Source organism: Aethalodelphis obliquidens, unplaced genomic scaffold, assembly GCF_003676395.1.
Source record: "Aethalodelphis obliquidens isolate GAN/ISIS:26980383/991018 unplaced genomic scaffold, ASM367639v1 scaffold42, whole genome shotgun sequence".
In the NCBI taxonomy this organism is placed as follows: domain Eukaryota; kingdom Metazoa; phylum Chordata; class Mammalia; order Artiodactyla; family Delphinidae; genus Aethalodelphis; species Aethalodelphis obliquidens.
In genome coordinates this window covers 12,944,140-12,968,435 of record NW_020837986.1, presented here as the reverse complement: position 1 = coordinate 12,968,435, position 24,296 = coordinate 12,944,140, and the positions used below count along the sequence as shown (strand labels likewise).

At 48.0% G+C, this 24,296-nt stretch overlaps 1 protein-coding gene across 2 annotated transcripts; it reads left to right on the top strand.

The window, feature by feature from the left end:
- Window positions 1–15: 15 nt before the first annotated feature.
- POFUT1 (protein O-fucosyltransferase 1) lies at window positions 16–22,752 on the top strand. 2 transcript variants are annotated; one of them, XM_027078619.1, is made up of 7 exons: window positions 16–209; window positions 1,864–1,985; window positions 5,421–5,603; window positions 6,762–6,874; window positions 15,991–16,183; window positions 17,639–17,881; window positions 20,678–22,752. In XM_027078619.1, exons 1-7 carry the CDS (start codon window positions 77–79, stop codon window positions 20,864–20,866), a joined length of 1,176 nt encoding a protein of 391 aa, XP_026934420.1. In that variant the 5' UTR covers window positions 16–76; the 3' UTR covers window positions 20,867–22,752. The 2 variants fall into 2 exon arrangements, with proteins under 2 accessions (XP_026934420.1, XP_026934421.1); XM_027078620.1 differs by lacking the exons at window positions 15,991–16,183; window positions 17,639–17,881.
- Window positions 22,753–24,296: the final 1,544 nt, after the last annotated feature.

Here is a 24,296-nt window from a genome sequence, read left to right as displayed (position 1 = left end):
GGAGCGGGGCGGACGCTCGCGCCCTTCCTTCCCTCCCCGCCTCCGAGCCGCGGAGCGCCCTGGCTCTGGGGCCAATATGGGAGCCGCCGCGTGGGCATCGTCGCCCCTGCCGCCGCGTGTGTCTCTCCTGCTGCTGCTTCTGCCGTTCCCGGGGCTGCCCGTGGGCTCCTGGGACCCGGCGGGTTACCTGCTCTACTGCCCATGCATGGGTAAGGCCTCCCGAGCCTTCTGTCCAAATGGGGAAACTGAGGCCCAGAGAGGAGAAGCAATTTCTCTGAGGCGCCCAGAGACGCCTTGACAGGTCCAGGAAAGGACCCCAGCGCGGGGCAGGGCCTGCTCCTCACCTTTCTGCCCCAGTTGCAAGGGCACCGAAGGGACCTCTGTGTCCAACCTTCCGTTTGGCAGATGAGAAAACTGAGGCCAGGAGAGGTTACGATGTGTCTTGCGCAAGGCCTAAGCCAGCCCTGAGTCCAGTAAATGGAGTTAGTGGGGCAGGACTTGATGGCACTGACCCAACGCTGGCTCTGGGCGATTCTTTCATTCATTCAACACGTATTTATAGGGCACCTACTGTGTGCCCAGCCCTGTTCTCTGCTCCAGGGATACGGTGGTGATAAGACAGAAAGCTCCAGGCCCTTGTAGAGCCTTCATTTTAGTTGGGAAAGACAGACCATAAAAGATAAATATAAAAAATAAGTAACTGCATAATATTTATGGATGAGTGCTATGGGAAAATAAAATAGAGCAGGGTAAGGGAGAATCTAAAAGCTGGCTTAGGAGTGCAATTTAAATGGGAGTGGTGGATCGTCACTGTTAAAGTTATTTCTTCTTAAAATCCTTCACACTCCTAACCATGATGATGTTGCCCTCTGCGCATCATCTCCACCACACCCTTCTCCCCAGACCCTCCAGCTGCAGGCACAGTTACCCTTTTCTGTTCCTTACACATACTCAGGTCCTGCAGCCTGTGCTAGTCCCTCTGCCGGGGAACACCCTCCCCTTGCCTTGTGCCAGACCAACTCCTTCCCATCCTCAGGCCACAGCTTAAATGTCACCAGAAAAGACTTCACTGACCTCAACCCAAATAATCTCCTCCTCATTGTTCTCCATCACCAAACTTTTTTCACTTCATTTTTGAACTTATCAAAATTTATCACTGTATATTTGTTTATATGTTTACTGTCCCCCTACCTGGCCTGTGAATGCCTTGAAGGCAGAGACCTTGTCCTTCTTGCTCACTCCTGTGTCCCAGCACCTAGCAGAGAGCCTGACACGTTGTGGCCTCTCAACAGTCTTTGTGGAATGAATGAATGGATGCCATGCTGGGGATAACAGAAAGAGTCAGACAGGGACCTTGCACCTGGGGCATTCACAGGCTGAGGAAACAGCCAAAGGCCGGGAAATGGGAAAGGACATTCTAGGAAGAGTGAAGAACCGCAAGTAACTCATATCCAAGGTGGGAGGCAGAGGAGGGGAACTGAATGTGGCAGAGGGGTAGTGAAAGGATCCCAGTGAGTGAGGCATTGGAGTTACCCCTTCACATGCAGATGGGAGGAAATAGAAGTAGAAGGTCACTCCTGGCTGATGGAACAGCAAGAGCAAAGGCATGGGGTGGGGATGGGAAGTGTAGAGCATGTTTGGGAAACAGCAAAGAACCTGGAGTGGCTGAGGCAGAAGAGGCAGGGCCTGAAGGGCCTTGACTGTCAGACCCAGGAGTCCAGACGTGATCCCATGCTGCCAGCTCCCCTGGCTCTCCTTGGTGTCCTGGCCCTCCACACTCCTGGCTCTGCATCCTTTCTGAGCCTTGCATGCCCCAAGCCCTCGATGCCGTAGTCCTCACTTCACCTGCAATATACCATCCAGGGCGCTTTGGGAACCAGGCTGATCATTTCTTGGGCTCCCTGGCATTTGCAAAGCTGTTGAACCGCACCCTGGCTGTACCTCCTTGGATTGAGTACCAGCATCACAAGCCTCCTTTCACCAATGTGAGTACCTCCTGCTGTTGACCCTTGTCCACCTTTCCCTAATCCGGCTCACCTCTGCTTGACCCCAAGTCTTTCTGTAGGCTTTACCTCCCACCCCTCTGAGTTTGCCCTACCTCCCCCCACCCCGCCCCCCGCCAGAACTGTCTTCCCTGGCTAACTGGCTAACATTTATCCAGCACCTGTTGTCTGCCAGGCACTGTTTCTGAGCACTGCATCAGGATTAGCTCTTTTCCTTCTCATCACATCCCTATGAGGAAATGGGTTTAGAGAGGTTAGGTAACTACCCACGCTCACACAGCTTGTGAGTAGTAGACTGGAATTCAAGCCCATGTCTCTCTGACTCCTGAGCCTGTGACCTGAACCTCCAGACTCCATTTCCAGCCTTGTTTGGTCCCACCCATTGGTCAGAGGTGATGGTTGCTATTATCAGTTCTGAAGGAGAAACAGAGGCACAAGTTGGTTAATAACATGTCCAGGGCCACAAACCGGAGCAGTCTGGCTCCGGCACTGCCTCTCACCTCATCAAGGGGTCCCTTAGTATGGGAAGCCCAGCATCATGTAATTTCTTGCATGTTCTTTATGTCTTCCACCAGTCCTGTATCTGTCATTGTTCACAATGTAACTCCAGGGGCCTGGCAGTAGGAACTAAATTAATATTTAGTGAATTGACTTTGAAAGTTTTTAATAAACTTCAAAAAATTATGTTTAGTATGTACAAAACACTGTACTTTATTCTTACAGCCTAAAACGTAGGTTTTACTTTTTCCTGCACATGCCTGTATTTAGAAAGTTTAAAAGCCAGAGTACCTGAGATCATAGCCTGGCTTGGCCACTTACTAGCCGTATCGCCTGGGCAGGGTACGTGACCTCTTTGTGCCTCAGTTTCCTCATCTTTAAAACAGGCTGGTAATAGTTGTTGCTACCTCCCTCAGTGAGTTAGTGATTGTGGAATGCCTCCCTCTTAGAATCAGCTGAAGCCATCAATTGAAAGTGCTTAGGATGCAGGGAGTCCTTAGTAACCGGGAGCTGTTGATGCTCTGACTTTTTGTACTCACTGTTATAGTTTAGACCTGGCCCGTTGGTCTCCCTCTGGTTTGCTTGCCTTCTCTCACCTTGCCTTCTCAGCTAGAAGTCTTTCAGAGTTTCCACTTCTTGCTTTCTATGGGTTACTCAACCTACCCCAGTTGGGCTCCCCTTCCCCACTGAGACTGTTCTCACAGAGGCCACTAAGGACGTCAGAATTGCCAAATCCAGGAGTCATTTCTCAGTCTTTATCTTAACTGACCTCCTGGTGGCACCTGGCCCCATGTGCCTCTCTCCTTCTTGAACTTCCTACTCCCCTGGCTTCCAAGACACAGCCTGTTCCTGCTTCAGCCCAACCTATCCACATTTTCCTCTTTGTGCTGCATCAGGGGCTCCTCTCTCCCCACCCACTGTTTAAATGTTGGTGGGTCTCCTCTTTCTGTTTGCTTATTAGCTGTGTGACTTAAGATGAGTTACCTAGATTCTGTCCACCTGGGTTTCTTCATAAATAAACTGGAGATGGTTGTATTCCTACCTCTTACAATTAGATGAATAAGTCCATGAAACGTCATGAGTACAGCACCTGGCACTAACCCAGCACTCAGTAAATATTAGTTGCTTTTATTACCATTATTTGCTTTGCTATAAGTTTCTGTTGACTCTTGGGCTTTCACTTTTCTCCACGTACCTCCCAAATTTACCTATGGCCCAGACTCTCCTCTGACCACAGGCCTTGTGTTTCTAACTCCTCCGCCTTTGGGTCTATTTGGATGACCCACAGATAATCTGAAGTTCACAAAGCCAGAACTTTCCCCTCAAACTTGTGTAACCACCTATATTTCCAGCCTTAGTTTATGTCACCTCCATTCACCTGGGCCAGGAACCTAGAAGTCATCCTAAATGCTTCCCTTTACTCTGTACTTCACCTCCCTTTACATTTTTTAACCTGTCCATGCTTCCCCATCTCTCGGACTTTTGGAGATGCTCAAAAATACATGTTGAAACAAAACAAAGCACACAAAACAAAACAAAAATACATGTTGAATGAATACTTGAACAAGTAAAAGGACCATTGCAGTAGCCTCCTAATTCCTCTCCTTCCTCTTATCTTACCATCAGTACATTCTTTCTTCTGCTGCCAGAGTGATCTTTCAAGGAAGCAGATCTCACATTATTTCTGCTTAAAATCCTTCAGCAAGACCTTGTTGCTAATAACTAAGGTTCTCGAAGTCTGTTCATTGGAACATCAATGGCTCGTGCAGGAATGGTGCAGTGGTTAAGTCAGTTTGGGAAATTGTGTTCTCAATTCCTCATTCCCCCCAAATTTGGAGATTCAAAATGCATGTTAGCATATTAAAGGCCCTGAGAAGTTCTGTCATAAAGAAACCTGCTTAACATAGCATTTCCCAGGCCTGTTTATTTCTGGAGCCTTTTTATTGCAGAACCCTTTACCCACCTGAACTAGTGGAACATGCTTGGGAACTCTGACCTATAGGATAAAGTCTAAATTTTACTTCATGGTGTTCTAAGAAATTTTCTTAAGTCTAGAAAAATACAGAGATTACTATAATCACCGTCCATGTATCTACCACTAGAAATGATAATCATTAATATTTTCTCATCTTTGCTTCATGTTTTCTTTTTGTTAATAAAAGAAATAAAAGTTTATAGATAAAGTCGTTAAAAGATTGTGTGTCTTGGCTCGAGGTAACTTCTAGTCCCTCCCCCCAGAGGCAACCACTATCATGGATTTAGTGTCTTGGTATGACTCCTTCCAAGTTTTTTCCTGTACTACTTCCATTGTGGCACTGAGCATCCTTTTATCCATCTCTTGGTACGAAGGGCAGGATTCTCTAAGGCAAATACCTAGAGGTAGAGGGCACCTTTAAAATCCTATTAGATGCTTGTAAGGGGTTACACTCCAAAGTAGTTGTTCCAAAATGTATACTTCTACTATCAGCCGTATCTTTTCCAGTAATTAGAGTTAAGCTTTTAAATTTTTGCTGGTCTCACAGGTAAGAAGTGGTGTCTTGTTGTCATTGTAATTTTCTTTCTCCTAATTCTCGTGAGCTTGCACATCTTTTGAGTGTGTTGGCTATTTGGGTTCCCTTTGCTGTGAGTTACTCACTCCTATCCTTTGCCCATGTTTTCTCTTGCATCATTTGTCTTTTTTCTTATAAATCAGCAGGCATTTTTGAATATGAGGTGTATTACTGTTTGTTCTTTAGTTTGCAGATGTCTTCTCCCAGCCTCCGTTCTAACTGTGGTATCTTTTATCAAAAGTTGTTCATTGACATGTAGTCCAAGCTGTCTGGGTCTTAGAGTATATGGTTTTAATGAATGTCTTTGAAACAGCCACTAGGATACTGAGGAGGGGCCCTCGCCCCCTCCTTTTCCCCACTTTTCCTGTAGCTCCATGTGTCCTACCAGAAGTACTTCAAGCTGGAGCCCCTCCAGGCCTACCATCGGGTCATCAGCCTGGAGGACTTCATGGAGAAGCTGGCACCTACTCACTGGCCCCCTGAGAAGCGGGTGGCATACTGCTTTGAGGTGGCAGCCCAGCGAAGCCCTGATAAGAAGACATGCCCCATGAAGGTGGGTCCTGTGGGTCTGGGGGACCCTTTCTGCCTGTTCCAGGTCCTCTAGGCCCCTGAGACACTGTGCGATAGCAGTGTGTGGGAGAAGGCACCAGAAGGGCCTAGAATAGAAAGATGGAGATTTAAGTCCCATTTCTGGCATTTGTCAGCAGTGTCACTTTGGGCAGAGGACGTTGCTTCCTCTGAGCCTTTACTTCTGCCTACAAAGTAAAGACACCAGTTCCTGCTGTGTCTTGCTCATAAAGTATCAGTGAGGGCCAGGTGTAAGAGTGCTTGTAAACTGTAAAGTGCCACATCAGTAATAATCACTAATACTCACATAGCACATACTACACACCAGTACCATGTTAAGAGCTTTCCACATATTATCCCACTTAATCCTTAAACTGTTCCATGAGCAAAGTACTATTAATACCCCATTTTATGGAGAGGACACCGAATGCAACAAAGAGAGGTTTAATATTTTGCCCAAAATCATAATAGCAAATAAGTTGTGGTAATATGGCTCCATTATCCACCCTCCTAACTTGTATACTTTCTTGCCTCTCAGCACATAAATGAAAAGCTGTTATATTTATCAGTAGAAGTTTGTAAATTTCTGGCACTTTTGGAATAAGACAGTCCCCAACATGTGTTTCAGTGCTTATGCTACAGTCTGAGGAGGGTGGTTGGAGGAGCTGTGAAATTTGAGAAGGGAGACCTTGCTTACAGCCCCAGCATTGCCCTCACTTGCTCTGTGAGCTTGAGCAAGTGTCTTGTCTGGGTCCTGGTTTCCATCTTGAAAATAAGGGCATTGGATTAGCCGGGTCTTGAAGGTCTCTTGGAGCTCGTAGTCCATGGTCCTAAATCCAAGGTTGACTTGCTCCCCAGACCCCCACCAGTGCTGCAGGGTCAGCGGCATATGGCACACGAGCAGGAAAGACTCCTTCAGATATTGTGGTGAACGTTGCCTGCTGAAAACCAGACTGGAGGCCGAGCTGCCCTCCTCAGCACCCAGCCCAGAAATTACGACGTGATATTCCTACTGGCCCATCCTGTGAGAGTATTTCAGCCTGAGTCAAATCACCCAGGGTTCCCCCATCCACAGTCCCTTGGCCCCATCCCCAACTGGCCTTCCCTCCTGCTCAGTAAGCCTTTTCCCACTCTCTTTCTCTAGGAAGGAAACCCCTTTGGCCCATTTTGGGATCAGTTTCATGTGAGTTTCAACAGGTCTGAGCTTTTTGCAGGCATTTCCTTCAGCGCCTCCTACAAAGATCAGTGGATCCAGAGGTATGTGGAGGGGGCAGCATTGCTGGGATTAGGGGAGAGGTGGGGGGCCCACGGGCATTCAGCACCTTCCTGGCCCTCTTCCCCTCTACCACACCCTGATGTATGAGACCAAAGGTGCGGCTGTTCTGTCTGTTGAACTTGGGATCCTATGTGATCTGTTCCCATCTCAACGCCTGACACGGTGGGACGTTGACCTGCCACAAGGTTGAGCAAGAGTTTATCAGCCAATAAAGGATGTCATAAAAAGAATATTGTGCAGTCACATGAGTCTCGATTTCCTCCTCTAGGCGTGAGAATCACTCCCCTGTTACCTTCCTCTTCACAAGGTGAAAATTGGAAGCTGCTTCTAGAGAAAAACAGCTTCAGGTGCAGACGGAGAAATGATGTCATCCTGATAGTAATTGGATGTGCTTTATTAATTGTGCTCCAGTAAGCCCTATTAAAGAACAAAAACTAGGTTAGCAGGGCATAGGCACAGGCTGTGAAATATTTATAGAGCAGCCGTCACGTATGAGACGTAGTGCTCAAAGGCCAGAGGTGATGCATAAAAATGAGGAAGACCCGGTCTCAGCCTTCAGCGGGCTACAGTCTAGATATAATGATGACACTAACATAGTACATTTGCCCCTGATGCTATAGTGTGGCAAGAAAGAGCGTGGGCTTAGATGTCAGACCTGGGTTAGAAACCGTGAGGGGCTTATGAATTCTTGTGAGGTCCCAGCACTTGGCATTTAGTTAGCCAAAGATGGACTGATGCAGAGGAACAAGCACAAGCTCAGGATAAGACAGCCCTGAGCGCTGACCCAGCCCTGCCTCTTTCTCAGATGCCCCTGAGTGAGCCACTCCAGCTGTCTGGCCTGAGGTTCCTCCTTGGTTTAATGGAAGGAGCACTATGGTATCTGCCTCCAAGTGTGTAAATCACATGGCACGTAGTAGAGGGCCAGTCACTGTTACCTGTTACTATTATTCACATCCTTTATTTTATTTAAGTCTTTGAGAAATTTCATGAAATGGGTACTATGATCAATTTCCATTTGACAGGTGATGAAACTGAGCTCAGTAAGGCTAAATAACTTGCCCAAGGTAATGCAGCTGTTGACTGGGCAGCAGGGGTCTGTGTGTAAGGCTTTCATAGGTAATAAGAACTAATATTTATTTAGTGCTTACTTGTGCCAGTTGCTGTTCTAAATCTTCACTACCTAAGTCTTCTAAGGTAATAGCTCATTTAATGCTTCCATGAGTCTGGGGGACAAGTGTTACTGTCATCTCTGCTTTACAGGTAAGGAAATTGAGACAGAGAGAAGTGAAGTCACTTCCCTAAGGTCGTGCAGCTTGAAGTGGCAGAGCTGGGGTTTGAATCCAGGCAGCCTGACTCCAGAGCACCCATTCTTCATCACTGTGGAGAAAAGAGCTGTGCCTTTAATAGCTGCCAGTTCCTATGTGGGACTTGCCTTCAGAGCTAGTTCATGAGCTACTGAGGATACTCAGTCCTGGCAGAGTCTAATCCCCCTCATTGTTGATCCCAGATGGGGAATTGTTGATTCCCATTTGATCACCTGCTTGGTTCTCCCCATTCAACTCTGAATGACCCAGAGCTATTGCCAGACGGCAGACCTGTCATCAGAGGATGGAGATTTGCCTCTAAAATGCCAGGGGGAAAAAAAAAACCATGACACCAGCTCTAAAAGCAGCTCTAAGAGCAAATTCCAAAAAGCACACAGTCCTGGTTGGAAGAGAAGGGACAGGGTTGCATGGATGCATCATTCGGACAATGTTGCTGAAACACTTGTTCATGGCCGCACGGTCTTGCTTCAGATCATTGAGTTGTAGGAATTGGGTAAGGGCTTGGGGAAGCTTGTGCCTCACAAGCAAATTTTTGGGAAAGGAAGACTAGTGGGGAAGATGAGGTCCCTGGAGGCAGTTGGAGAGAGCTAGGACCACCTGGGCAGCTGCCTTCCTTCCACACACATGTAAGAAGCACCGCCTGAGTGTCAAGCACTGGTGTGGATGCTGGGGAGACAGGCAAGAAGAAAGCAGATAAGGCCCCTGCCCTGATGGAGCTGATTCTAACAGGGGAGACAGTGAATACATTTTTACATAAGATAGTCCCAGAAGACATAGTGCTGTGAGGGACATAAGCAGGTGATGTGTGATTGGCAGGCAAAGACCTTGTCTTTGTCAGCTTGGACTGCTATAACAAAATACCACAGACTAGGGGGCTTAAACAACAGACATTTATTTCTCATGCTTTTGGAGGCTGGGATGTCCGAGATCACGGTACCAGCGTGGTCAGGTTCTAGTAAGGACTCCTTGACTTGCAGTTGCTGCCTCTTACTGTATCCTCACATGTTGGAGAGAGAGCAAGCTCTCTGGTCTCTTATAAGGGCACTAATCTCATCACGAGGGCTCTACCCTCATGACCGTCTAAATGTAACTGCCCCCAAAAGGCCCACTTCCTAATACTATCACATTGGGAGTTGGGGCTTCAACATATGAATTGGGGGCGGGGCGGGGGCGGGGGCACAAACATTTAGTCCATAACAGATCTGAAGGATGAGGAGCCAGCCATGCCAAGAGCTGGAGGGAAAGGTAATTCTTCATGGTGGGGACACTGCAAACTCTGAGGCAGGACAAGCTTGGTGTGGTCAAGGGGCAGAAAGGCCAGAGTGGCTGGTAGGTCTTTGGTTTGGTTTTTGTTTTTCCATTTTCTTTATGGAATCCCAACTGTACAAAGTTCCAATCCATGTTAAACATCTAATTTCTTAAGATGAATACTCTTTGGAATACCCACCACATTTGGTGTTTTTTTTTTTTTTATAAGAAAATTAAACTTACTCATACTCCCATCACCCCTCCAAAAAAGTATTAGAATTTTGATATGTATACTTCCACCCTCCAAAATGGGTGTATTTTTATGTACATATACAATGTATACCTACACATATTAACTTAAAATGAAATTATTACATATAGTTTGTAATTGAGTAACTATCTTTTCTGAGGAGTAATTGATATTTATCAGGTTAGTAAATAAATATCATTGGCAAGATCCGTTCTAAACATGTAAAAACATGAGATTTCAAAAAATGGTTAACTGGTGTGTATATGTGTATTCCACTCCATGCCAATGGGGTGTATTGGGTAGAGTATGTGTGTGGGATGTCCATTCATCTGTCGATGGGCACTTCTTGCTTGTGGTCTCACATGGCTACAGTCACCTGTCGGCTGGGACTGGAGTCATCTGAAGGCTCAACTGGGCTGCATGTCCAAGAGGGCTCACTCATGGCTGGCTGGTGGTGCTGGCTGTCGTCTGGGAGCTCACCTGAGGCAGTCGGCTGGCATGTATACTCTTGACCTCTCCGTGTGGCTTGGATTTCGGGCAACGTGGCAGCTGGATTCTGAGAGGGTGCATCCAGGGAGTGCGTGCTCCAAGAGACAGAAGGTGGAAGCTGCTGGCCCCCTAAAGCCTGGGCCTGGCATCCAGGACACTGTTACCTCTGCCAAGCGCTATTGGGAGGGGACATAGAGCCCACCCAATGGGAGGAGACTTGAATTAACCTGTCGTATAGAACAGGAGATTGGAGAAGTGGGCAGGGGTCAGACTGTGCAGGGCTTTGTAGGCGCTGGTGAAGCAGTCTGATAAGAATCCTGTGAGTGTTTGCAGGGGTGAGTTTTGAGAGTTTAAGTATTTTAAACATTTTCTTAAATAATGGACACTTTCTTGCTGTAGAAAATTGTCCTTTGGGGGCAGGGGCGTGGGTGTAGGGAGAATGGCATTAGAAAGGGTCAGCCGCTTCCCTGGCTCACTGTGTAACTGCAGATTGCCTCCCTTCTCTGGCCACAGTGCTCTATCTACAAAATGAAGGGATTGAGCAAGATCGGTCACTTTCAAACTGTTCTTTGAGTTTTAGAGTTCTGGAGAAGCGCTGTGTGCTGTGGGGGCAGCAACGGGGGCCAAGTGGGAACTGCTTGGTTCCCCTCCCCCACTGCGTTCAACCAGTAACCCTCTTGTATATCAGCTAGAAGTGCTGGTGGCCACAGGTCCGGGTGCACCAGGTTTAACTTAGCTACATGTAACAGAAAACCCCAAATAACAACAGACTAGCAAGATAAAAGTTCATTGTTTTCTTAAGTAAAAGGACTGGGCTGTGCAACCCAGGGCTGCATGGCAGCTCCCTTGTGTCTAGGAATTAGGCTCCCATCTCTGCTCAGCCATCCCAGTACTGGCTTTTTTTTTTTTTTTTGGCTACACTGCACGGCATGCGGGATCTTAGTTCCCCAACCAGGGATCGAACCCCTGCCCCCTGCAGTGGAAGCGTGGAATCCTAACCACTGGACCACCAAGGAATTCCCCCAGTACTGGCTTTTATCCTTAGTGTCACCTCATGGGCCAAGATGACTCATGAAGCCCCAGGTAGCTGGAAGGACAAAAGGGGCAGAAGAAGGGCACATCCTCACCTTTTTAAGGAGCCTTCCTTATAGCTTGCTTACACCAGCTCATTGGCCAGTACTTAGACATGTGGCCATACGTAGCTACAGGAAGTACTGAGAAATGTCTTTTTTGGGGCTTCTGTGTGTCCAGCTGAAAACTGGCTTCTAGGAAAAGAGGATAAGAGTTATTTCTCCCCACTAAGTGATTTCCCGCTGAGGATCTTTCCAGCTCTGCTGGTTCTGAGTCTGTGAATACCCTGATGGAGATTTAATTGAACAGACATTTATTATTTATTGCACATTTACTGTTGGAAGGCTATGAACCATTCTCTTGGTATGAAGGCAACAGGTGTTTGAGCACGTGGCTTATCGTTCTCCCAGGCTGCAGCCTCCTTGGGTGGACATAAACAGGTGACATGTAATTGGCAGGGCGGAGACCTGCAGGATGAGAAGAAGCCAGGCATGCAAAGAGCTGCAGGGAAAGGTAGTTCTTCATGTCAGGGACATTGAGAACTAGACTCTGCCTCTTTCATGTCCCTGCACCCTCTGCACTCAGCATAGTATCCATCCACTGGTGTATCCTGGGCTCACATGTGGGTGCTGTGCATGGAGAAACCCCAGCTTGGTAGGGGGATCTCAGTAGTGTCAGTGTGGTGGTGAAGAACCCCAGAGGTTCACTGCACCCAGCAGCAGGAAAGGGTGCCTTCTTCAGCTGAACAGTGACCAGGCTAAGGGCCTGACTTAGGGTCAACCATCAGGGATGTGAACAGATGGACCTGGTCAAGCTTTCTTCCCAAACAAGACCCTTATTCCCCACTTTCTTTCCAAACAACACTCTCCTCCCTCATTGGGAGCAAATGAGCACGTCAGTCTTGGCCTCTTCCTGCTTGTCACGTCAGAGCTGACGTTGCATTGGGACAGCTATATGTGCTGATCCAGATCCATGTGGAGGGGCTGCATATTCCAGATTTGGAATTCACCAACGGTCAACAGCAGGTACTTTCTAAGAGGTCAGGGAGGGAACAGATCCTGATTTTATCCTAATGTTCCAGCCCCCTGGGAGATCACAGCTTTGCTTTCCATTTGAAACCCTTTAAGGTGGCCTATGAAAGTCACTTAGCTGAGGTCCTAGCCCATAGTAGGTACTCAGTTACTATTCACTTCTTCCTCTAACCCCTGACATCCTGACCTGGTCTTTCTGGTGAGATCCCTGAATTCTCATTCATTCACTGACATATTTATTGTACCTACTATGTGTTGAGGCCTGTGTCTAGGCTGGGAATCAGAAGAATAAGCCACAGACTCGGCTTTTGAGGTGCTTATTGACTGGGTGGGGGAGCTGGGAGTGAGGTATAGTAGTTAAGAGCAAAGGTTCTGGAGGAGGTTGCCTGGATTCAAATCCCTGCTCCACCAGTTCCTAGCTGTGTGACCAGGAGCATGCTACTTAACCTTTCTATGTCTCAATTTCCTCATCTGTGAAGTGAGACTAACGGTAGTACTTACCTCACGGGGCTCTTAAGAGGATCGAGTGAGTTAATGTCCACAAAGCAATTGGAACATTGCCTGTCACATGTATGTACATGTAAAGTCTGACAAGACGAGGATTAGATAGAGCCAAACTGTCCATGAACACTTGCTGTGGCTTAGTTGGCACAGGCCTTGCACCAGTGTGTGTGGGAATCATGGTGAACAAGAGTGCTTGGGGCCTACCCTCATGGCAGTGGACAGGGAAGGTGGTTATTGAGCACATCAGTGTGCAGAAGGCAGCAAAGGAGAAGTGGTACAGAGCCCTCTCCTAGGAGCTGAGGCTTGGGAGCGGCAACTGGTCTTGGAACTTTGGAAGGTGTTTGTGGAGCGAGGTGTTTGGTTGGGTGTGAAGAAAGAGTGGCATGTCCATTGCAGCACTGTTGTATGGGGAAAGATCGGAAACAGCCTCACTGACCAGCAGGGGGGGACTAGATAGGTAAACTGCAGTTTATTCATGCAAATGGAAACCTTCAAGAGACACTAACACGATCACGTGACCCACACCATCAACATGGCCAAATCTCTAAAACAGAGTTGACTTTTTAAAAATAAATTTATTTTATTTTTTATTTTTGGCTGCATTGGATCTTCGTTGCTGCGCACAGGCTTTCTCTAGTTGTGGCAGGTGGGGGCTACTCTTCGTCGTGGTGCGCAGGCTTCTCACTGCAGTGGCTTCTCTTTGTTGCGGAGCATGGGGTCTAGGCATGCAATCTTCAGTAGTTGTGGCACACAGGCTCAGTAGTTGTGGCTCGCGGGCTCTAGAGTGTAGGCTCAGTAGTTGTGGTGCACGGGCTTAGTTGCTCTGTGGCATGTGGAATCTTCCCAGACCAGGGATCGAACCTCTGTCAGCGGATTCTTAACCACTGCGCTACCAGGGAAGTCCCTGAGTTGAATTTTTTAAAAGTTGAAATAGGTTACATGCAATATGGTGATGATGGTGGTGATGGTGAGAGAATTTTCTGAGAGCTTTCTACGTGCCAAGCACTGTTCTAAATGCTGTGCTTATATTAATCCATTTGATCTCAACAGCCCTATGAAGTGGGAACTATTATCAGCTCTATTATACAGATAAGGAAACGGAGGCACAGAATGGTTAAGTCACCTGCCCTAGTTAGTAAGTGGCATAGTCAACATTAGAGCACGGTCATCTGGCTCGACCATCCATGCTTTTACCATTGCACTGTGTAAAGAGCACACAGAATAATACCCTTTAATATAAATAGTAAGGTGTAATCATGCATGAAACCACAGTATCTTCTGGAAAGAGGAGGAAGTGGAAAAGAGATCATAGGATAGAGCTTTTATTCAGGTGTATATTTTTTAAAATCTGAAACAAAGTAAAGTGTTAATATTTGCTAATTTGGGTCACAGCTCTGTGGACTGTTAAATTACTTTCAGTATTATCCTGTATGCTCTAAAATTTTTAATAAATTTTGATTGAAATTTTTATTGAGATAACTGTAGGTTCACAAGCACTTGTAAGAATTAATACAGAGAGATCCCATGTACCCTTTACCCAGTTTCCCCCAATGTTAACATTTTGCGAAGCTATAGCACAGTATCACAACCAGGATATTGACATTGGTACAGTCCATCCATCTTATTCAAATTTCCCCAGTGTTACTTGTACTCACTTCTGTGTGTGTGTATACTTAGTTCTGTTCAATTTTATCACGTGTGTATGTTCGTGTATCCATCACCACAGTTAAGATATCAAACAGTTCTAACATCACAAAGGTCCTTGTGTGGCCAGTTTATAACCACACCCACCTCCCTAAACACACACACACACACACACACACACACGCTAGCCCCTGGCAACCACTAATCCCATCTCCATTTCTTTTTTCTCAACTTTGTCATTTCACAAATGTTATATAAACGAAATCATACAGTATGTGACCTTTTGAGGCAGACTTTTTTCACTCAGCATAATTCCCTTGAGATCCATCCCAGTTGTTCCCTGTATCAGTAGCTGGTTCCTTCTTACTGCAATAGTGCTCTGTGGTGTAGATGTACTGCAGTTTGTTTAACCAGTCACTTGTTAAGCGATGTCTGAGTTGTTTCCAGTTTTTGACTATTATGAAAAAAGCTGCTGTGAACATTCGCATACCGGTTCATGTGTGAATATAGGTTTCCATTTCTCTGGGTTAAGTGCCAAGAGTACATACAGTTGCTGGGTCATGTCGTCATTGCACGTTTAGTTTTATAAGAAGCTGCCAAACTTTTCCCGAGTGCCTGTACCTATTTCATAATTTTAGGAAAAGGATTTTGGCTGGCAGAGGGAAGGCATACCAGGTAGAGGGGAGAAGTCTGCAGAGATCTGTACTTTGAAAGTGCATTGCAAGCTTATGGAAGAGCGGGGCATTTCACGTTGCTGGAATATAGTCTGGGCTTAGCTAATGAGGGAACACAGGTTTGCTCCTCACTCTATTCAGTCAACAGATCTTTACTGAGCTCTTCCATGTACTGTTCTAGGCACGCGGAGATACTGACTTCAGAAGCCTGAGTCCAGCAGACTTTTCTGGACTCAGGGGTAAAATAATTACAAGGTGCATTGTGAACAAGGGGGAGGGAGAGCCTTCGGCAGGGTATGTGGGGGGCATCTACAGACCTCTAGTGTTTTCCATGAGTGCAGGGACCATGCCTGTCTCATTCTCCCCTGGCCCCCAGCACATAGTAGGCAATCCATAGATAATGTGTTAAATGTTGAGTGAATGGTCTCATCCAGCGTACACATTCCCTGGGAGTGTGACCTGTCAGCAGCTGCACTTCCCGATCCCACTGTGTGGGTAAAATGGCAAAGACTCAGTCTAGACACCCCAACCTGGAGTGAATTACCGCACCACAGATTGGAAGCCAGCATGACATACAAAAGGTTGGAGTGCTCTGCTGTAAATTTTTAATTGTTAAACAATCAAAGAGAGTTGTAAATTCCATGTGGCGGGACAGTATCGCATACTGTGCCTCTTGCCGCTGCCAAGGTCTCTTATCAGCCCGTTGGGGTTTCACAACCTCTTGTGCTTCTTGCATGTTGCAGGGGCCCTCCGCAGGGTCTCTGGGGCATGGTGCAACGCCGTCTTTTCTCCCATGGGGGTGGCGGCTGGACTCGCTGTGCGCTGTCTGTCTGACTTCTTCTCCTTCTGTCTCATGCCTAGATTTTCTCCAGAGGAACATCCAGTGCTTGCCCTGCCAGGGGCCCCGGCCCAGTTCCCTGTCTTGGAGGAGCATAGGCCGCTCCAAAAGTACATGGTGTGGTCAGATGAGATGGTGAGGACAGGGGAGGCCCAGATCCGTGCCCACCTCATCCGACCCTATGTGGGCATCCACCTGCGCATTGGCTCCGACTGGGTAACTTCCCCCTTCCTCTCATGGCTGGGATGGACACACCTCTGAGCAGGGCCCATGCCTATGGGGGTTGGACACTGAACCCACTGCACCACGTCCTAGCCAGGGTAGAGAGGTCTCACTTGGCCAAGTTCACGGGACTGTGCCCCACGATCCCACTGCAGACACGTCAGAAATGTAGCTCCAGAGCACTTGCTTGACAGTTTTCATTTTAACAGTTGCCATTTTTATCCTCATTTCACAGATGGATAAACTGAGGTATCAAGCTAGGCTCTGGGTCAGACAGCAAGCCAGAAAGAGCCCCATAGCCCACAGTCCTCTGTCCCAGTTCAGTGTTTAGCCAGTAGACTCCTTGTTGAAAAACAAGCTCTGGAGGTTGGGTGGGGCTCCCAAGAAATGAAGATGTCATCCTCCAAGTTTAGCAGCTGCTGAAATGTGCAGAAAGCTCATCAGGTTATCCTCCCTGTGAAAATAACTGGAGTAATGTAGACAATCTTCTTAGTTTACAGACGAAGATATATATGTATGTGTGTGAGAAATACTCATCGTTGAAAACTTGAAAAATACTGAAAAGTATAGAAAGTAGATCACAATTCATTCAGTGTCAATTGAGGAAGCAATCACACATTTACCCACTAGATTCCCTTCCTGCCCCCCTTCCTGCCCCCTTCCACAAAGTAAAGGAGCCAGGCCCAGAGTATTTTGTGAGTGGTTTCAGATAGTTCCCATTTATGCTTCCCTAGAACATAAGAAGATATAAGATGCTTTCTTTTTTTATAAAGCTAGCATAATGCTAATACCAAACTCAGATAAGGTCAACTCTGGAAAGTACAGCCCATTCTCATAAAGAACATAGATATATTACCAACTAAAATCCAGTAGCACATTAAAGAACATACAACAACACACAAGTAAAATTCATCCCAGGAATGCAGGGAAATTCACTGTATTAACACCCAAAGAAGAAAAATCATATAATCATCTCAATGGAGGCCAAGAAAGCACTTGATAAAAAGTCAACAGTCATTTATGATTTAAAAAAGAAGAAAAACAGCTCTTAACCAACCAGGAATACAAGGGACCCACCTTACCTTGATAAAGGCTATCTCTCCGAAACCCACAGCAAACACGTACTTCTTGGGAGCTATCAGAAGTGTTCCCACTGAAGTCAGAAATCAGACAAGGCTGCCCATCGTCACCACCACAGTTCAGAATTCTGCTGGAAGTCCCAGATAGTGCAGTTATACGAAGAAAAAAAAATTGTGAAAAGCCAATATCCCACTACCCAGAAATAACCACCGTTAACTGTTTTGAAGCATTTCCCTCTTCCCTCAATGCTTTAAAAAAAAAAAATAGTTGCGCTCCTCCTGTAGTGCCTGCCTTTTTCCCCTTCCCGGCTCTTGCTTCTGGGGTTGCGGGCGGTGGCCGTCTTTAGCTCTGTCCCCACCCGCCCCACAGAAGAATGCGTGCGCCATGCTGAAGGACGGGACCGCCGGCGCCCACTTCATGGCCTCCCCGCAGTGCGTGGGCTACAGCCGCCACACCGCCGCCCCGCTCACCATGACCATGTGCCTCCCCGACCTGAAGGAAATCAGGCGCACCCTGAAGCTCTGGGTGACAGCGCTGAACGCCCAGTCGGTCTACATTGCCACTGACTCTGAGAGTTATGTACCCGAGATCCAGCAGCTCTTCAAAGGGAAGGTACACATGGGGCGTGGGCCTGGTGGGAGGGCAGCAGGAAGGGAATCAGAGGAAGCACCAGGGTGGTCTGCCCGCTCCCACCTCATGCTTCACGTCCTCCCACCACCAGGCTTTCACTTGAACATCAGGTTCCCTTCCAGTTCCTACCCTTCTTTAAACCCCAGCTCAGACACCTCCGCAGGTGCTCTGCAGATTTCCCTCCACTCCTGTCGCTAATGGATCCCTACTGGGAGCTGTCACAGCACTTTATCACATCTCCTGAGACACCTTCTAGACTGTGAGACTAGAGTAGAAACAGGTCTTATTTCTTCCCAGTTGTGACTCCTTGAAGGCAGGATCCAAGGTGGACTCACTGTTCTACTCCTCAGGGTGTAGCCTGTTGCTTTGACCTCCTCCAGGGTTGAGACCCCCCCTTGCCATTTCAGTGTCTAGGACAGTGCCTGACACGTGGTAGACACTTGGTAAATGTTTGGTGAATAAGGCCATAAAGAGTGGGCCCTTGGAAGGGGTCCAGTGCAGCAGAGGGATTAAGAGCATGGACTCTGGAGCCAGAGGACTTGGGCTCTACTCACTGTGCAGCCTTACACAAGTTACTTTACCTCTCTGTGCTTCTGTTTCCTCGTCAATAAAATGGGACTGAGAGTCGTGCCTACATCTCATAGTGTAATTATGAAGATCAAATAAAAAGAAATTAAAACAGGTCCAGTAAAAAATAAGTGCTGAATAAGGTTAGCTGTCATTGATAGTAGAAGTAGGTGGTTGATGAATACAAGGAAGGCTCTTTTGTGCTTAGTAAATGATTAAAGAGGTAGTGAATAGTAGGTGTTCAGTATATGAGTAAATAATAGAACAGGCTTGTTACTGTATGAGTGAAGAATAGATAATAAGTTAAGTAGGTATCGATAAAATGACGGAGTTAATAGTGAACATTCAATAAGACTTTTGAGTGAATGAAGGCCCTAAATGCTTGTGCAGACCTTAAAAGACAGACATCCGCTTTCTAGCAGTGGGTGCCCTTGGCTTATGTCGAGGGGCTCCCTTTCTCTCGTTTACCGGCTTGTAGAGGAAGTGCCGAGTCAGAGCATTCTGGTCCCCACCCACCCGCTTTATAGAAGAATATCAGAGCCGGGAGACCTTGGAGTGCCTCTAACCCAAGCCCTGCGTTTTATAACTGAGAAAACCAAAGTCCCATAAAGGAATAGAATTTACCCAGGAGGTCTCGGGGCTCATTTTAGTGGGCATGACACAGAGCGGGTAAGTTTCAGGGCGTGGGTGGAATTGTTCAGGGGATTTTGGCCATGGTTAAGCTGCTATTATTTTTATGCTGCCATCCAAATAGCAAGATGATGATTTTTGTTACATCAGAAATCTCTGTGTGACAGCAAAGCACTTTCAGCCCCAACTCTGCCCACACCCCCATTTGGAGAGTCCCAGGGAGTTTTTTTGTGAGTTTCTAGAGTTGGTATGTTTGTTATACCTTGAGCTTCTTGCCATTTTCTATTTCCTGTTCCTGTGCCACTGTTTTTGCCCTTCTCCACCACTCTGCCCACTTCTCCATGGGCTCAGCCCACCCTTCCTCTTGAACTAAGCCTTGCTCATCTGTTAAGCTGGGCCAGTGCTGAGCCGGTGATACTGATAAATAAGATGTGGTGCTGCCTTCCAGGGCTCACAGTCTAAACTCAGGAAAAGAGATTTGCAAAGAATTATAAGATACGCCACAAGAGAGGGCCAGGCTTGGGTGTGGAGGCTCATTCACTCACTTGTCCAGTCAACAGATGCATACTGAGGCAGACCCCAGCCAGCAGCGACAAGCAAACTGACGCAGCCCCAGCCCCAGTCAGGTGCAGGAAACAGACGTTAACCAGAGAATCACTAAGGAGTGAAAGCTACAAACTGAGATGTGTACTACAAAGTAAAAGAACGTGGTTCTGTGAGCGTGTAGAGCAGAGGAGCCTGGACTAGATGGGGGAGCCAGGGAGGGCTTCCCCGAGGAGGTGTGACTTGAGCTGCAGGGTGAGAGTTAAGTAGGAGTTAACCGAGCAAAGAGACAAGCACTCCAGACAGAAGAGCATGTGCAAAGGTCCTGAGGTGGAAGGGAGACTGGTGTAGTGGCTGGAGCCCAAGGTGGAGAGGCAGCTGAACAGGCCTTATAGGCCACATTCAAGATTTGTCATCTTCATCTGAAGAGCAGTAGGACATCAGTTAAGGGTGCTCAGCTTGGGGTAGAGGGAGGAGTAGGCGGGTAGGGGAATCTGAAAAAGTTTCCTTTGGCTACTTTCATTTGGTGAATAGACCTGGAGGAGAAAAGATTATGGTGACTGGCCAGGGAGTAGTAATCCATCAAGAGAAGGGTTCACCTTTGGGGAATATCTCGGGGATAGATTGGACAGGACTTAAGTCTTGGAGGCATCCAGGCAGCAGAACCAAGTGGGTGGGGTGCGCTTTGGTCAGATCATGGTTTGGTGGGAGAAGCCAAGCCCCTCAGGTGACCTTGAGCTGAACCTTGAGAGTATGGTCAGGACCGTGATGGGTGGGAAAAGGCATTCCCGACAGAGAGAACCAACAAGCAAAGGCAGAGTGTGAATGAGTGGTGTGTCTGCAGCTGAGGGGCTAAGGCAGCTGCTGGGCAGCACTTCCCTCAGGTGCCCCGACCCTGCATTTTAATCCTCTGTACGCTTCCTTGTCTGTCTGTGACTTCAGCACAGGGGAGGAAGGTGGCAGGTGGCTGCAGGCCTTGGCTGAGCTGGCCACTTAGGCCTGCACCCTGGCTAAAACACCCTGCCCTTCCTCCTGCAGGTGAACGTGGTGAGTCTGAAGCCTGAGGTGGCCCAGATCGACCTGTACATCCTCGGCCAAGCTGACCACTTTATTGGCAACTGTGTCTCCTCCTTCACTGCCTTCGTGAAGCGGGAGCGGGACCTCCAGGGGAGGCAGTCCTCCTTCTTCGGCATGGACAGTCCCCCTCAGCTGCGGGATGAGTTCTGATCCTACCTGGAGCATACCGCCTGTCTGAGTTGTTCCCTCCAGCCAGGCCTGGCAGCCAGAGGTGCTCCCAGGATTGATCCCCAAGGATCAGAGAACAGAAAAAAGTACCAGGGACTTCCTGGAGGAGTAGGAAAACAGTCCATCTCCCAGGGCACGGGACTTCCAAGCTTCTAGTAGCCAGACCATCTCCCTTTCTCATGTGCTCCCTGCTACTTCTCCTGGGAATTTCTCACACCAGCAAAGCAGTCCAACATCTGTCTTTTGGTCTGCCCTGCTCTGAGCAGCCTGAGATGCTGAACTGTATTAGGAGAGATTTTTTTATATATAGAGAGAGAGATTTTTATAGTTTTGATACAAGGTCATGACTCCCCTAGAACTCCCTCATTTTAAAAAATCAGTGAAGTTCATTAACATAGGTACCTGAAGTGACCTTAACAGAATGTGGATAAGGCCAGGGGTGGGTGGGTGTATTGACCGCTTTTCCAGATGACCCCCAAAGTGGCCCTCAGACTCATCCCCACTGCCTGGCCAGAGCCATTTGTCAGCCCCCCTTTCCTAGGCCATTGCCAGGGTTTGGGGCACAAACACTCTTCTCCATTGTACACACTATGCAAATAGAAGTTATCAATCACAGTGCTGTCAGTACCCCGAAGACGGCTAAGTGCTGCTCCCACAGCGCATTCCCGGCAAGGAGCACCTGCCGTCAAGCCAGACCATCATGGTATTGCTCTCAAAGTCTCTTGGTAGTTGGTGGCCTGCCACAAACCTGGCACCGTCAGGGTTTCATAACACCTCACCAGGGCCAGGACTTGCTGGCCTGGCAGGATCCTTCTGAAGTCTCCTCTTCTGATCTCATGTCCCAAGGGGCCTGGTTGTAGAATTTTGCCATTAAGCTGCTGTCCAAGGCCTGTCCTCCCAGCCTTCCTCCTGCAGCTGGAGCCCTCAGACTATATTCTCACAAGGGAGTGTTCACTAAGCCTCTGACCAGATCAAAGATGCTCAGTTCCCAGGAGCCATTGGATTCCCAGGTTTTTTTGCCCATGTCATCCAGTATAATCTCAGCCAAGCCCATGAGGCTTAAGGTGTTAACAGTCATAAGTTTCTTTGTCTCTCAGATGCTGTCGTTGTAAAAATCCATGACTCCTGAGAGTCTGATTTTTTGGCCTTGTGGTTCTAAAATTCACGTCTAACACCTGCCGATCACTTCCCCGCCATCTGGCCTTCCTCAGAAGGCCACAGCCAATCCTGGTAAGGTAGAGGAGATTGATGAGAGCCAGGCCCAGAGCTCCATGCAGCGGTGCCCCTTGGGTAACCTTTGGGAAGAGATGCTTTGTTTCCATGGCAGACTGAATCAGAGGCTGCAGGGCAACAAGCACCAAACACCAAAGGTGGCATTCGCTGCTTAGAGCTGCCGCCCAACTCTTAGCAGGAGAAACTATACAGAAAGGACATTTGCATTTTCCCTCCGGGGGAAATGTTTTAAATCCTGGCTGGACTCTGAGAGATGGTTTATCTGTTCAGACTTGTTCACGAGCCTCACTGTGGGACATGGGAACCCCTGCCTCCATCCGGCGGCTGGGGGCTTGTGGCTTTCTGCCTGATGTCATTTGCTGCCCCACACTAGGCACACGCCTTAGAGTCTGGGGCTCTAATGGGCCGGCCAAATCCTCGTGTCTCTAGAGGTGAGGGTGCTGGAGTTGCAGTCAGATTCAGTGTGTTTTGTAGGCGAGTACTTTATTCCTTTGACCCAGTTTCCTCACCTATAAAGTGGTGATAAAACTGACGGGGTTGTTGAACAGCCCCAATCACATAAAGCATGTATAAGAGCCCGTTGTAAACGTGAAACAGACAAAGGCAAATACATGGCTGTTGATAATTTGACTGCCTCTCGTTGCATGCCTCCTTGGCACCAGGCACTGTGCTTGCTAAGTGCTTTGTGGACATTCTCTGGTTTAGCCCCCACCTCAGCCCTGGGAAGTAGGAACTTCTGGGCAGGGCAGAATTTTTTTTTTAATTATTTTTGGCTGCGTTGGGTCTTCATTGCTGCGTGTGGGTTTTCTCTAGTTGCGGCGAGCGGGGGCTACTCTTCGTTGCGGTGTGCAGGCTGCTAATTTCGGTGGCTTCTCTTGTTGAAGAGCACAGGCTCTAGGTGCGTGGGCTTCAATAGTTGTGGCGCATGGGCTTAGTTGCTTTGCGGCATGTGGGATCTTCCCGGACCAGGGATAGAACCCGTGTCCCCTGCATTGGCAGGCGGATTCTTAACCACTGAGCCCCCAGGGAAGTCCCACAGGGCAGAATTAATGCTCAGAAAATTCTCAGTTTCCCCATGACCACACAGCCAGTAGTGGTCAGCCCGGATTTGACCTCCAAAAGTCAGTGCTGTTAGCCAGCACGCTCTGCTCCTCCAGTTCACAGGATACACTTTATGCTGTATGCTGTGGAGGCTTCGGATGGAGAAATGGTCAGCCACCTTTATCCCCATTGGGCTGCAGCCGTGGGTCTGCCACTGCCAGGAGCTTTCAGGGAGGGGGGATCACCCAAGAAACAGAAAGCCCACATGAAGCTTACAGTTCTCTTGGGTGGTTGCTTAATTCAACATGCTTTCATTCAGCAGGTGTTTATTGACCCACTGTGTGCCACGCTCTGTGCTAGGTCCTAGGGATTCAGCAGAGGATCAGACATAAAGTCTTTGTACTCAAGGAATTTGCATTCTAATAAAGTAGAAGACATAATAAGCAAATGTACTGTGGGAGGTGTTAATTAAGTGCTTTAAAGAAAAATAAAGGGCGTGGTGGGTGCAGATGGGGAGTAGTCCTGGTTTAGATGAGCTCAGGAAGGCCTCTCTGAAGAGCTACTGTGGAGGGTGGAGGGGCGCACTCATCCAGAGATCTGGAGGCAGCGCTTTCCCGGCAGAGGAAACGGCATGTGCAAAGGTCCTGAAGCTGGAATGAGCGTTTGAAAACTAGCAAGAAGGTCAGTGTGGCTGGAGTGGCAGAAGCGAGGCAGGGAACAGAGTAGATGAGAGCAGGTGACGTGACCCATCCTACAGCCTGGAGGGCAGTGTAAGGTCAAGACTTGGCTTTTATTTGGAGAGAGATGGGAAGCCCTGTTGCGTCTGAACAGAGGAGGGTCATGGTCTGATTTACTTTTTTTTTTTTTTGAAGTTTTGGTTATTTTTTTTTCTTTTGGCTGCATTGGGTCTTCGTTGCTGCACGCGGGCTTTCTCTAGTTGCGGCGAGCGGGAGCTGCTCTTCATTGCAGTGCGCGGGCTTCTCGTTGCGAAGCACAGGCTCTAGGCACACGGGCTTCAGTAGTTGTGGTGCCAGGGCTCAGTAGTTGTGGTGCGCAGGCTCAGTAGTCGTGGCACATGGGCTTAGTTGCTACGCGGCATGTGGGATCTTCCCCAAGCAGGGCTCGAACCTGTGTTCCC